Source organism: Solanum tuberosum, unplaced genomic scaffold (assembly GCF_000226075.1).
Source record: "Solanum tuberosum cultivar DM 1-3 516 R44 unplaced genomic scaffold, SolTub_3.0 scf00130, whole genome shotgun sequence".
NCBI classification, from domain to species: Eukaryota; Viridiplantae; Streptophyta; class Magnoliopsida; order Solanales; family Solanaceae; genus Solanum; species Solanum tuberosum.
Window position 1 is genome coordinate 726,559 of NW_006239060.1, and position 14,766 is coordinate 741,324.

At 29.7% G+C, this 14,766-nt stretch overlaps 2 protein-coding genes across 2 annotated transcripts; both read right to left on the reverse strand.

The window, feature by feature from the left end:
* Nucleotides 1-2,163: 2,163 nt before the first annotated feature.
* Nucleotides 2,164-4,805, reverse strand: LOC102590005 (hyoscyamine 6-dioxygenase-like). The gene is made up of 4 exons (XM_006351586.2): nucleotides 4,587-4,805; nucleotides 3,825-4,066; nucleotides 3,003-3,318; nucleotides 2,164-2,526 (listed from the first exon to the last, which is right to left on the reverse strand). The coding sequence occupies exons 1-4, from the start codon at nucleotides 4,779-4,781 to the stop codon at nucleotides 2,290-2,292; spliced, it is 990 nt and encodes a 329-aa protein (XP_006351648.1). The 5' UTR covers nucleotides 4,782-4,805; the 3' UTR covers nucleotides 2,164-2,289.
* Nucleotides 4,806-7,140: 2,335 nt separating this feature from the next.
* LOC102590320 (hyoscyamine 6-dioxygenase-like) lies at nucleotides 7,141-9,984 on the reverse strand. The gene is made up of 5 exons (XM_006351587.2): nucleotides 9,920-9,984; nucleotides 9,349-9,563; nucleotides 8,366-8,607; nucleotides 7,684-7,999; nucleotides 7,141-7,582 (listed from the first exon to the last, which is right to left on the reverse strand). The coding sequence occupies exons 1-5, from the start codon at nucleotides 9,930-9,932 to the stop codon at nucleotides 7,346-7,348; spliced, it is 1,023 nt and encodes a 340-aa protein (XP_006351649.2). The 5' UTR covers nucleotides 9,933-9,984; the 3' UTR covers nucleotides 7,141-7,345.
* Between the last annotated feature and the right edge of the window lie 4,782 nt (nucleotides 9,985-14,766).

Consider the following 14,766-nt stretch of genomic DNA (forward strand, 5'->3'; position numbering starts at 1 on the left):
TGTGACTTTTTCGATAAGTTGTGACTTTTTTGAAAGAGTTGTGACTTTTCCAAAGAGTTGTGACTTTTCCAAAGAGTTGTGACTTTTCCAAAGAGTTGTGACTTTTCCAAAGAGTTGTGACTTTTCCAAAGAGTTGTGACTTTTCCAAAGAGTTGTGACTTTTCCAAAGAGTTGTGACTTTTCCAAAGAGTTGTGACTTTTCCAAAGAGTTGTGACTTTTCCAAAGAGTTGTGACTTTTCCAAAGAGTTGTGACCTTTCCAAATAGTTGTGACATTTTCAAAGGATTGTGACTTCTTGTAAAGGTCATGACTTTTCAGACAAGACACAAAAAACGCTTGCTCATACTACCCTTTGTTGACTATAAATAGAGGGGTTTCCTCTCATTTTTCAACCACAATTTTTTTTAATCTTCTACTATTCTTCTTCGTCTTGCATTTTAATAAATTTTGTCTGATTTATTGTCGTTGAGTGAGTTCGAAGTTTAGCGGAATATGAGGTACCATGTATGAATAAGAGATATATATGATGATCCACATTGAACATTCACAAAAGAATCAGAAATATTATTTTATGCAAAGCTTATTATTAAAATCTTAGCTTAAATTTTCTAAATTGATAATCACGTGCAACACACGTGTCAAAAAAACTAGTATATATATATATATATATATAATTTGTTTCAAATGAGAAGATATCAGGTAGTTGTTTTACTATTTGGTTCATATAATTTATTTATTTGTTCTATTAATTAGATTTCTTAATATTTTGAGTCATTCATATGTCATTTTTTTTTTCAACACGTTGGTTATTCTTATAAATTGATAGGTGAAAATTTATTTTATTATTGCCAGATCAAATACTTTGATTCAAACAAATATTCATGAGTGATATAACATATATAATAGGTAAAATATATTCTAACTAAATCAATCATGTCTAAATTAATTTTGTTTCCCTTTTTGTTGGTCCTAATTATGAGGGAAAAATATCTTTTTTTTGCGGTGGGGTAGCTTGCGTAAACTTAATAGGTGCCATTGTTATAGTTTGAAGCTTCAAAATTTAAAAATTGAATTTTCCGAAAGAACTCTGTTTCGAGTGGGTATTGCTACAAACGATCGAGTACATAGTGAGAAAATTAAATCTGAAATTTAGAGTGATCTGGTGTAATTTTTGTTTAGATATTCTAGATGGATATGGTATTGAGTTTAAGGAAGAAGACAAAGTTAGTTTTTGTATAATAGTTATAATTTTATATAGTATTGTATAAGTATATGGGTGAATAAGAACCTCTTATAGTTTTGTATAATGTTTTGTGTATTATTAGATATCAAATATATGTTTTGTATATTGTTGTATATCAAATGTATAATGTTGTAGATCGGTTTCTCAAAGGGAAAATTACATAGTGTGACAAACAAGAGTTATGTACTTAATACACATAGCTATAGTATACTTAGAAGAAGTACAATTTGTAGCTATACTTTGAATTTTATAGAAACTTTTCTCTCCTATCTCTCTCTCTCTCTCTCTCTCTCGAGATGTCCTCTCTCTTTGTATTTTCAGCCTAATACAATGTTCCAGATTGCAAAAAAAGAAGAAGATGTATTTTGCTTTGTGTGTTTATCAATTGTATTCTGTCAAATATAGGCGAGCCATTTATATCAGACAAGAAATGATGGAGACCTCTCTTCTTCCTCTATGATTTCATATTCAAACTCTAAGTATGCTTAAACAAGGGAGAGATACAATATTGTATCAATTATATTATGAAAGAGTATACAACACATAATGCAAATGTATAACAAGGACAAAATACAGATTAATACATTGATATAAATCTATAGTTAGTTGCAGTTACACTTAAATATAGTATTTGTACAAAGTGGATACACAGGAACAAATGCACTTGATACAATTGTATTAATTGATACACTTGATACAAAATGAATACACAAGGAACATATATTGAACCACATTAATTTATAAAGGGATATTATGAAAGAATAGCTAGTTACTACTATTATTGATTTATTAAACCAATGAATATTCTTTATAAAATTGTGTGTATTTGAAAGTTTGTAATAACATGTAATCACAAATATTCATTTATAAAACGAACGTGTTTGTATTTGCTCATTTGGTAAGATTATATAAGAGTTGAGGAATTTTTGATAGTTTTCACAAATTAATTACTAGACATCCAAACTGTTTGTCCATATAAAATTTCGACTTCAAATCAACTTGATCTCAAATTACACATTTAAAATCATGTCCAAACGCGCACTAGGTTAAGAGTCATTTTGTATGACATCAGTATGAACACCAAAAGCTTTGGAAGCATTGATGAAATCTTTGTAGAGAATGGATTTGTAGAGAGGTGGATTAGAGTCATTCAATAGGACTTTTGCTGGCTCAACAATGCTGTTGGGAGTTGGATTCACAAATATGGCTATTGATGTTCTTGCTTCCTTTGAATTTGTTACTGCTCTATGCTCCACACTTCTTAGCTTCCCGTTACTGATTATCTATTTCATTCATTAAAATTACACAAAAAAAGATAAAATTAATGTGAGAGAAATCATGTACACATGTGCATAATGTGAATGTTCATAAATATATACCCTTTAACTTAACATCAGCTATCATCTATGTCGTCCTTCAACTTTGGGTGTGCATAAGTAGACACTTAAACTTGTCTAAAATTGAACAAGTAGATACACTGTCCTACGTGGTATAATACATGGAGGAAGCCACATAGGACACAAAATTGTTATGTAGGACGCCACATAGGACGAATGTGTCTATTTGTTCAATTTTTTAATTATAAATTTAAGTGACTATTTGTGCACACTCAAAGTTGAAGGGCATAGTTATCTTGTAAAACCAAGTTAAAGAGACATTTATGTATATATTATATCTTTTTTATAAGAAAAAACAATCATATAATCTTATATATATAACGTATATTATCAGTTTAAAAAGTATATTAATAGGTACATACCTCTAATTGATTGCCTATGTTGACAAGAAAGGCATTAGGCACAGCCTCAACACACATCCACTTTCCATCTACCAAAACTTGAAGTCCACTTACATTGCCTTGATATATTATTGTTATGAGGCTTGGATCAAGATGTTTTAGTATGCCTAAAGTCAAGCTTGGATCTGGACATGCTGGATAATTATTTGCTGACAACAATTGAACTTCACTTTGTTCATCAAAGTAGCCTGATTCAATTCCTAATCCTTGACATATTAGCTCCAAAATTGTCAAACTCAGCATCCTTATTTCCGCTACATATCTTCCCACAACTTCTCTGTTATCAATAACAAAATACATCAGTAATTCAATTCGATTCTACTAGATTATTGTAGTACGTAGTCTGTTTTGCCAAGCTTCTTAAGACTTGAAAGTACTATATATATAAATATTGTTCTTATTTTAGAGATTTGAGATGTTTGACAAATTTTGAGTAGTAGCAGAAACTATATTTCAAATACTATTTTTTTTATCAGAACTATATCGGGAAACCTTAGTCAAACACAAATTGTTGCTCTAATAATATCAAAAGCGCTTTTAAAATGGATTAACTAAACACAAACTGCTACTTTTCAAAAAGTACTAGAACTACTTGTGAAAACCTTAGTCAAGCACAAATTGTTGCTCTAGTATTATCAAAAGTACTTAAAAATTGAGTAGCTAAACACAAACTGTTACTTTTCAAAAAGTAAGAAGATTTGAAATTTTAGCCCAAAAAAAAGCTGTAGATCCACCAAAATGGGATGAAAAGTGGTTGAACAACTATTATTATTGTTTAATTACCTGTAGGTAGCTGGTTTATCAGGCCAGCTTTGCATGCATTTCTCAAGAGGGTGACAAGGGTGTTTTATATTATCCCTCCATAAATGAACACCATTTTTAACTTCTTCTTGGCTCCCTGTGAAGATCCATCCTTTTCTGCTTGCTACATTTACTTTTTCTTCTTCAGTCATGTTGTTGAAAAACTCTTCAAAGGTTGACAATGTTTGAGTCGCCACGTTCTCTAGGATTCCATGGTTGATCACCTATATAGAAACAGATTCAGGATTTGAATATAATGAATTCAAGTTTGGAATTCTATCACATCGTCACATGCGTACAATTAAGAAGATTGGACAATCTATTATTTGTTCACATCAAGTGAAACTTTTAACATATGTTAAGGTTTAAGGTAAAGTTACTAAATTCAAATGAACTTGTTTGACTACATATTCCGCCTTTGATCACCTGGAATTTTTTAGTCTAGAGATCAAGATATATACAAGATACACATATTATAAAATTTATATACATATAACATATTATATTGGAAATGAGATTTCCTCGCCACTTACAATTTCAATAGAAGAAAATGATATGTTCAGATCTGTTATGTTTAAAAATGAAATACCTCTTATAAAAAGACCATCAAATTTTAATAAAATTGTAAGTGAACTAAAAAATCAATTCTCCCCGATGTAAGTGGTCAAAGATTCACATCGGATCGAATCCTTAAAAAATACTAAAAATATTATTAGTACTAAAGAAAAGTTGATCTATACATACCTGGAAAAAACCAAATTCTTGACCAGCTTGCAAGAGTTGTTTAATTGTTTCATTTTTTTGTGATTTTCCAAGATCAATAACTGGGATTTTGTTGCATATAGGTATAGGAGCATCACCTGGTCTTTCTTCTTGGGGAAATTTAAAGCAATGAGGCACACATTCAATATTGAACCATTTTGTGTTATGTTTCTCCATAATTGTCCTCAAATCTCCTTCATGATAGTGTATCTTATGCTATAATTAATACTAATAATTAAGTACGTATGCCTACTGCTTATGCAAATAGTTTCTTAATTATTTCTTTATTGATTAAAAGAAAGAGACATTATATATTTTTAATTAATCAATTAGCCCATAACTCACATGACTATTTTATTGCAAAAATTATTTTTAGTTACGTCTCACGTTATCACTCCAACTTTAATTTCATTGACATATTGAACAACTTGCGTTTTAAAAAAATTATAAAGCGTAGCCGGCCATGGAGTTTCTTTCAAAAAGAAATAATTCCAAAAAAAAAAAACGTGAATATTTAATCTATTTGATCTAATTGATAGATACCAAACCCGATCCATTATTTAGATTTGATCAATAAGATGACTAAAAAAATGGATTGGTTCGTTATTGACTCTAAAAAATCTCTATAGTGATTTTAGCAATTCAACTAAAGATTATGATTAAATATCCTTCTATGATGGCGACACTATTTTATATGTAGATCACTTGAAATAATACTTGTCAGTTGTCACATACAATTATTATTTAACTATAACCAAAATTATATTATTTAACAATAATTATTTCTCTTTCATACCAATAATCATACAATTGTAAGTCGTAGCCAGTTAAGCATACAATATTTTTAAAATAAGATGAAATTGATACTAGATACAGACAAATATGATTCAAACAAATATTAACTACAAATTCCATCTCTAAGTTTTTTTCATATCCACTTCCAACAAACTAAAACAAATAGTGTTTTGTCATAAATTATCTACAACAGACGAAGCTAATCTGTTACCACCTATAACTTAATTATATTTTATGACTAATAATACTCAATAAAAATGATGCCAATCTATTTTATTTTTTTTGGGTTGAAAATCTTAGTGGACAAAAATCTTGCTACAAAGTTTGTGTTCTCTCACTAAAAAGATGTGACTCGTGTATTTAAGTACGAAATGGAATATTTTTCACAAAAAATGAATCATTAATGACAATTTTTTTAAAACTTTGTTTGGGTCTCGTAACCTCTGCTCTTTGATTGATCACTTTGTTGGTAACCTGCTCACTTATGCAATCACTCGCAAATCACACAAAGATGTAAATCATATCAGACAAGTCCCATGCGACAAGCTAATATATAACTGAGTACTTTGGAAGAAATTTTTGCCGTAGCTAGCAATTTTGTAGTTAAAGATCACATCTATTGTAGTGATTTGTAGATGTTGAAGTTATGCCTCATTACATTATATTTGTCCAAATTTATATATCTTGCAGTCATAGAGTAAAGGACAATACTTATTCAATTTCTTTTGTGTTCAAATTCTAAACCGATGAGGCGTTACTGGATGCTTTTAATCAATAGAGTACGAAGAAATGGAAAAAATTTCATCAAAATTACTATATCATTGCATCAACTCCATGACTTGAACTTTGAAAAATCTGATTTTGATTCTTAGATTTTCACACCAACAAAACTGACCTTGTGTTTAGGTGAGAGTAGATGGCTTTCACCAATACTGCTCTAGCTAGGTGAATCTGAGGGAGCAAAATAGAAAGGATGAGAATCACGTGCTAGAAACAGAGATTTTTCTCACCACGAATCAACGAGAAATATATATTATAAAAATATGATTTTAATTTCCACTCATTTCCCTCTGAACCAGCTCACTTGGAAAACACATAGGAAATAGATTCTCACTGAACTAATGGAAAGCTTCCTAATTTTTCCATATGAAAACACTACTATTTTTTTCTTTTCTCATTAACTCAATCAAAATATTTGTGAGAATAGCTAGTAAATATCTTTTAGTAGAAAACGTTAATTGAAAAATAATAGTAATTTTTTAGTAGCGAGTTATTATTGATTGAAGTAAGAATTAGTACAAGTCACTTCTAAAGTGGATCCTATTATTGTGAAAGTGCAGAAAAGAAAGATTAAAAAAACATTTGTTGATGAAATTTCTACAAAGTTTCAACTTTAATTATAACATTCTTTAAAAAGTAAGATTTGAAATTTCAGATTTGACTGATACGTATATTTAATCAAAAAAGACCTATAATTTTGAATTTTATAAAAAAGAGACTCATGCCCAACATGCATGTGTTGGAAATCTTATAAAAAACAACTTCTTGAAGAACATTCGTATGAAATTGACAAAAGCTTGAGGCATGTTAGACATTGTTCTTAAGAATATTTCAACCACTATAGATGTACCTGCAAAATTCAATAAGCTCTTCTAGACTCTCGTATAAACTAGGAGCCAGAATCTAACAAAGATTAAAATAGAAATCCAGCCTAAGACAAAAACATATCAAATATCACAAATTAAAAAAAACAATAATTCATTTAAAGATACTGAAAATTATTCTTCCAACAACATGAAGGGATTATTTATACACAATAAAGAGTTGGAATAAAAGTTTTGGTAGTTTTCACAAACTAAAAATATAACTTAAGAGATCCAAATTTCAAATCAACCTGATTATATTTCAAATCACACATTTGAAATCATGTCCAAACGCGCCTTGGATTACGCGTCATTTTGTATGACATCAGTATGAGCACCAAAAGCTTTGGAAGCATTGATAAAATCTTTGTAGATAATTGATTTGTAGAGAGGTGGATTAGAGTCATTCAACAAGACTTTTGCTGGCTCAACAATGCTGTTTGGAGTTGGATTCACAAATAGGGCTATTGATGTTCTTGCTTCCTTTGAATTTGTTACTGCTCTATGCATCACACTTCTTAGCATCCCATTACTGATTATCTATTTCATTCATAAAAAAAAAAACACAAAATAATGTTTACTGTTCATATTTTATTGAATACAATTATATACTATATAATAGGTTATAGGTAGCTACATACCTCTAATTGATTGCCTATGTTGACAACAAAAGCATTTGGCACAGCATCAATCCACATCCATTTTCCATCTACCAAAACTTGAAGACCACTCACATTGCCTTGATATATTATTGTTATGAGGCTTGGATCAAGATGTTTTAGTATGCCTAAAGTCAAGCTTGGATCTGGACATGCTGGATAATTATTTGCTGACAACAATTGAACTTCACTTTCTTCATCAAAGTAGCCTCTTTCAATTCCCAATCCTTGGCCTATTAGCTCCAAAATTGTCAAACTCAACTTCCTTATTTCCGTTACGTATCTTCCAACTACTTCTCTATAATTGATAAAAAAAAAAAAAAATCGTCAATAGTTTAATTCAATTTCTACTTGATTGTAGTAAGTAGTCTGTTTAGCTAATCTTCAGAAAAGTCAAAAAGTATATATTTATATATTAGAGAGAGATTTGAGGTGTTTGACAATTTTTTTTTTAAGGGGGGGTGGGTAGTAGAAGAAACTTTATTTGAAAAGCAAAAACAAATTTTTTTTTTTTTTTTTGTCACCCAAACTATTTATGAAAACCTTGGTCAAGCACAAATTATTGCTCGCTTTTAAAATTAAATTAGCTAAGCACAAACGACTAAAATAGAATGAGAAGTAGTAGAACAAGTATATATTTGGGGTATTAGTATTGTTTAATTACTTGTAGGTAGGTGGTTTATCTGGCCAACTTTGCATGCATTTCTCAAGAGGGTGACAAGGGTGTTTTATATTATCCCTCCATAAATGAACACCATTTTTAACTTCTTCCTCACTCCCTGTGAAGATCCAGCCTTTTCTGGTTGGCACATTAACTTTTTCTTCGTCAGTCATATTGTTGAAAAACTCTTCAAAGGTAGACATTGTTTGAGTTGTTACGCTCTCTGGGATTCCATGGTTGATCACCTACAGAAAAAAACTCAGAATTTAAAAATTATGAATTCGAATTTGGAATTCTATCACATCACATACAATTTACTAGATTCAGAACGTATATTGTTTGTTCATTCATATCTAGTGAATATTTTAACATATAGTCAAGGTCGTCTAAGATAAGTTACTAAATTTGAATGAACTTGTCTGGCTACATCTGCCTCTCATAACATGCAATCTTTTTTAGGCCAGCTAGACTCTAGAAGTGGATTAAAGATTTAGAGACATCGAATTCAAATGAGAATATACATTGCAATTATCTCATAATTTAGTGAATATTTTAACATAATAGTACTCAAGTTCTAAGGTAAAGTTACTAAATTCGAATGAACTTATTTGGGTACATCCGCCTCTCATCACCTACAATATTTTTTAGTCTAGACTCTAGAAGTGGATTAAAGATTTAAAGACATCGAATTCAAATGCGATTCAATTTAATTATTTTATACACATACACACATACATACATACACACACATACATATATTTATTATATGTTTTTTTTCATATATAACATATACGGGATTTCAGGTCAACAATTTAGATCCATACTAAAATTTTAAAAACCTGCTTGTTTTTTCTTGAAACAACAACGTATGCAGTACAATCTCATAAGTGTAGTTTGAGAAGGATAAATAGTATGCAAACTTTATCTCTATCTTTATAGGATTGAAAGATTGCTTCCTCTTTTGAGAAAAAAGGAAATTAGTATACCTGGAAAAATCCAAATTCTTGACCAGCTTGCAAAAGTTGCTTGATTGTTTCAATTTTTTGTGATTTTCCAAGATCAATGACTGGGATTTTGTTGCATATGGGTATAGGGGCATCACCTGGTCTTTCTTCTTTGGAAAATGTAAAGCACTCAGGCACACATTCAACATTGAACCATTTTGTGTTATGTTTCTCCATAATTGCCTTCAAATCTTCTTCTATTCAAGTAAATTTAAACATGGATCAGTGTATCTAATGCTATAATTAATAATAATTAAGTACATGTGGCTGGTGCTTATGCAAATAGTGTACTTAATTATTTCTTTATTGATTAAATTAAAAAAAAGATTGAGACATGTATACTTTAATCAATCAACTAGCCCACAAACTCCCATGACTATTTTATTGCAAACATTACATTCTTAGTTGCGTATCATGTTATCACTCCAACTTTAATTTTTTTTTTTTTGACATTGATCAATTGTTAGAAAATATTATAAACACAACTGTTAATAATTATATAGATTGAGAACACTTATATAATATAGTAAAATAGGCAAAATGAGGTGTGCACCTTCATTCGCCATGGTAATGAACAACTGAAAATGAGCTGGCTGAGTGTTCTTCTACTTAAGCTTATGACGGCTGACACCTTATAAAATATGTCTTAGATTAAGACAGAAGAAGGGACTTAATCTCATATTTATAGTTAAATGTCTTAACCTAGTGTGTCTGCCATTACGGGCTTGCTGGTCTTCAACAGGCCTACAATATTGTCAGCCCACACATATAACATGAAATGGATACAGGCCCGTTAATGGAGAGGTAAAAAAAAAGATAAAATCATAAAATTTCTCACAAAGACATTTGAATTTCTCACCAAAGTTTCATAATAATAGTCATGCCAAAATTTCATCAAGATTGCATGATAAATTATCATGTCAAAACCTCATTGATATATTGATATGTCTTGCAAAATATCAATCAAGGCTTGGCTAATTTTTTTCTATAAATAGGCATATGTTTGTAGAAGGAAGAATATCCAATTATCATTCATTTAGTATTCTTCCTTTTTAGTTTTTTAAGTTTTCTAAGGAGAAGAAAAGAGTTAGAGGGTGTTTGGATTGACTTAAAAGTTGGTCAAATCTACTTTTAAGTCAATTTTTGACTCCTGGAAGTGTTTGACAAATATAAAAAATAATTTAAAATAAGTAAAAAAATGACTTAAAATAAGTAAGGAAGTGTTTGACAAGGTAAAAAATAACTTAAAATAAGTCAAAAATCAAAAGTAGGTCTCCCCTACTTTTTATTTTTTGACTTAAAAATCATTTCAATTACTTTTTATTTTTTACTTAAAAACTACTTTTTTTAAGCCAATCCAAACGGGCTCTTAATCTTGGTCTCTTTTTCTAGGCTTTTTCTTGTATTAAATTTTTGTTAAATCTATTTTTAGTAATGGAGTAATCTCTTTGTGTTAGGATAGTTGATGAAACTTGATATCTTTATAATACTACCATCTCAATTTTGAAATATCTTGGCCTGATTTTTTTTTTTTAATTTCAAATTGTGCTGGAAGAATAATTTTCAATTAGTCATTTTAGCATATTTAAATATTTTTTTCTCTAAGTTAGTTTTATATTAATTGTATGACCACACACCAATGGCGGACTACTAAGTACTAGCAATTATATCATGCATTTTGAAGAACAAAAATAAGGTGGAACTACATAAAAACATATACAATCGATTTTCTTGTATGTGATAGATTTTCTTATAATTGTTGAAAACATTCTTTACTTTTCATTTTCATATTATATATGCAGACATTTTTAAAAGACTATGCATTTGCATCCTAATTGAAATCACTCAGAAGTTTTGAAGAAGAGAAAATTAATGCATTAGTTATTATATAGGGATAAGAGTTTGAAAAATATCCCAACTTTGGTCGAATTTGCTGTTGCAATACTAAACTTTCATGATGACATATTACCCCCTGAACTATTTAATAGTGTATTTTTTACCACTGAACTATTTAATAGTGTATTTTTTACCCCTGAACTATTTAATAGTGTATTTTTTACCCCTGAACTATTTAATAGTGTATTTTTACCACTGAACTATTTAATAGTGTATTTTAAAGGTATATATGTGTCCATGTGGACACATTACTATTTATAATTTGGCATTATTTTTTATGTCCACATGGGCAAATATATATGTTTAAAATAAGGTATTAAATAGTAGGGAGGTAATAAGTCCTCGTGAAAGTTTAGTATCGCAACAACAAATTCGACCAAAGTTAGGGTATTTTTCAGACCCTTATCCCTATTATATATCAACCAATTCTATTATTAAATTGTGCTAAATGATTTACTTTGATAACTTTTTCCAATAACATCATTATCTTATCGTTTTCCTATTAGAATCATTATCTTGTTGTTTTCCTTGTAATCTTTGTCTTGTCTGGTCAATTCATAGTAAAAGGCTACCAACTTATACACACAATATATTTTTTTAATACAAATAAATTTATTTAAAATTTAGAAAACAATTACAAAATAGTGCTTGTTAAATAGAAAGAATATTAATTATATAAAAAAACAACAACAATCTTCTATAACAAGTAATGTTGCAATATACATAGTTTTAAAGTAGATTATATTATCAATGTATACAAGTTAAAATTCTTTATGTTGAAAATTTACATCGATCCATATAGTCGTTTTGGTATTTGGACCCCCTATCCCTTGAAATATCCTCTTCGTAGCTTTATTGTAATTTTTAACTTGCGGAGATGGATGACATTATTTTTGGAGTGATAGGATACATGTCGGGGAAGAATATCTAATTTTAGAAAATAAAAATAAAAATTGAAAGTTTAACTAAATTAACATTTTGGATTAACTAATTCAAATTGGATTTCGATTGTTTCATTAATTAGGTCCAGAATAATTTATAACTCGGAGGTAATTCATACCATTGGGTTGGTTATTAGTTGATTTGGAGTTTTGAATGAATAGGTTTGACTATGGTCAACATTATCAATGGTTTCAACTGATTTGCCAATTTTGTGACCCAAAATTAAATCGAATTCCGGTGGTTTAACTTTGATTTTCCTATAAAAAGTGTGTAAATTTAGAAGTTGCATCTAGCTCATATTTTAAAAGTTAGCTCAAAAGGGAGAGAATTATTCAACCCTTATAAAACTACCACATATATATAAAATATATATATATATATATATATCATCATCAATACTCGATGTGAGACTTTTTTTTATTCTTCAACTCCCCACATCACGTCCAGAGCCTTGGATAAACAAAGATCTAAATAGATACAAGATTAAAAAAAAAATTGAATGGTAAAATTAAAAGGAAAATTGACTAAACAATAAAAAATGAAAAATAAATGATGATGATGATGATAAGATAGGTTAGATTTGTAGGATTAAAGGAGATATAGACCTTTAATGAGTATGACAAATAAAATAAAAAATAACGATAAAATGATTAAAATTGAAGCATACACAGACATCGTACCTTAATTTGCGCTAAACAACACACTTTGAAAAGTTGACACTTTCAATTAGCATCATTTTTAACCCAAGTTTTGGACAACAAATATTTTTAATTAAGGAGTTTAATACATTGTAATTCCGTAATTTGATAGATCTAATTCGTATTTACTGATCATGCCAATAATTTTACACTATAGGTATATTTTAATAAGTTACGATTCATGTTATCTATCTTAGCATATGTACACTTGCAATATAAAATATTTATATCATCAGATCAATTAAAAGGATAGTTTGAGGTAACTACTCATGTTAAATTGTCGTGAGTGACATCCACACTAAACTACATGACGGGAGAAATGATAACTAACCCAAAATATCATTTATTTAAAGCAATTCATCATAAATAAATAGCAAGAAAACAGTTTTTAAATAGCTAAATATTGAGTTTCCATAAACCCAATCAATAGTCATACAATTTAAATTAAAGAATTAAGTCCTCATAAGCTCAATCCAATAACCAAAAATAATTATTTGGAAATAAATCCTTAAGAACTAAAAGAGCGGTATCAAAACTTTAATGCCTAAAGTAAAGGGGATGCAACCCCGAAGCTTAAAGCACTAAACAAAATGGAGAATGTCTTAGCCCAGAAAGATGGACAAAAAGAACAAAGGAATGCACGGCAGCATGGATGAACAACTCACTTTTGGATTTAAAATTAGACGTCCCTTAACTTATAAGGTCTTGGATCAGCTGCATGAAGATGTCTTGTACTTAATAAGGAAAGAACATGTGTCGTGTCGGTACACAAACCACAATATATTGATAGGATCACATGAACAGTCCAAGATATGAATGTAAACAACTTACCATAGTACAGTAACTCAGAACAATACATAAACAATTATTAATACCGACTCCCAGTCACATATTATGAAATAAAAAATACCTGGATACACGTACCACATGATTACAAATGCTATGTCAGTTTTCTCATGAAACCATGAACACATACCCAGTACTCTCATAAAACCCAAAGTCAAATTGTTAGTGTACCGTTGTGGTACCTGATCCATCCATAGTTAGTGAAGCGACATGATATTCGAGTCAATCATATATGTATATTTTGTACTAGGCGTGATATTCGAGTCAATCGTTAGTACATACAGAGCGTGGTATTTGAGTCAACCGTGGGAATATCCTGTACAAGATGTGGTACCCGAACTAACCAACAAACACAGACAATCATACACGATAAAAAACATGAACAATTACACTTGAAATTAAAGCACAAGTCACATAACCAGTTCATGCATGAGATTATCAACATAATGTCATTTCATATGTCTCTCTATGTTTTCCCTAACATGTATTGTACAATGGTACTATAAGTAGTAGACATGCATATATACATAAAAAAAAACATACAACCATAACTTACATCGAATCAAGCTTCTTGGAAACTCTAAAGAACTCAAGTTTTTTCTTTTCGAAGTGTCTTGACTAGTTCTTGGTCTAACACAATAAGTATATACAAGCAACTATTTGGAAATATTTGGAAGACCAGTCATTGTTTGTTTCAAAGCTAGTGGAAGCAGATAAAGTGGGAATTCTTTTTGTTCGTCTTATCAGTTCAATGCCTACTACAAAATATTGTAATAGTTCTACTTCTAGTCTCCACCCCCAACTTCAGGCCTCACAGCCACTATTCTGTAATGAAGGATATTAGTTGTTAATATAATATCTTTATTTGTAAAAAAAAACAGTATATACAAGCAACAAACAATCACAAAGGCCTAATTATATCCGAATTATAATCAAATTCTAAGCCAATTCATGATCATCCTTCCCAACTTAGGATTTTTTCGACCATGAAATCATGTCAAATCCACCCACCCACCCA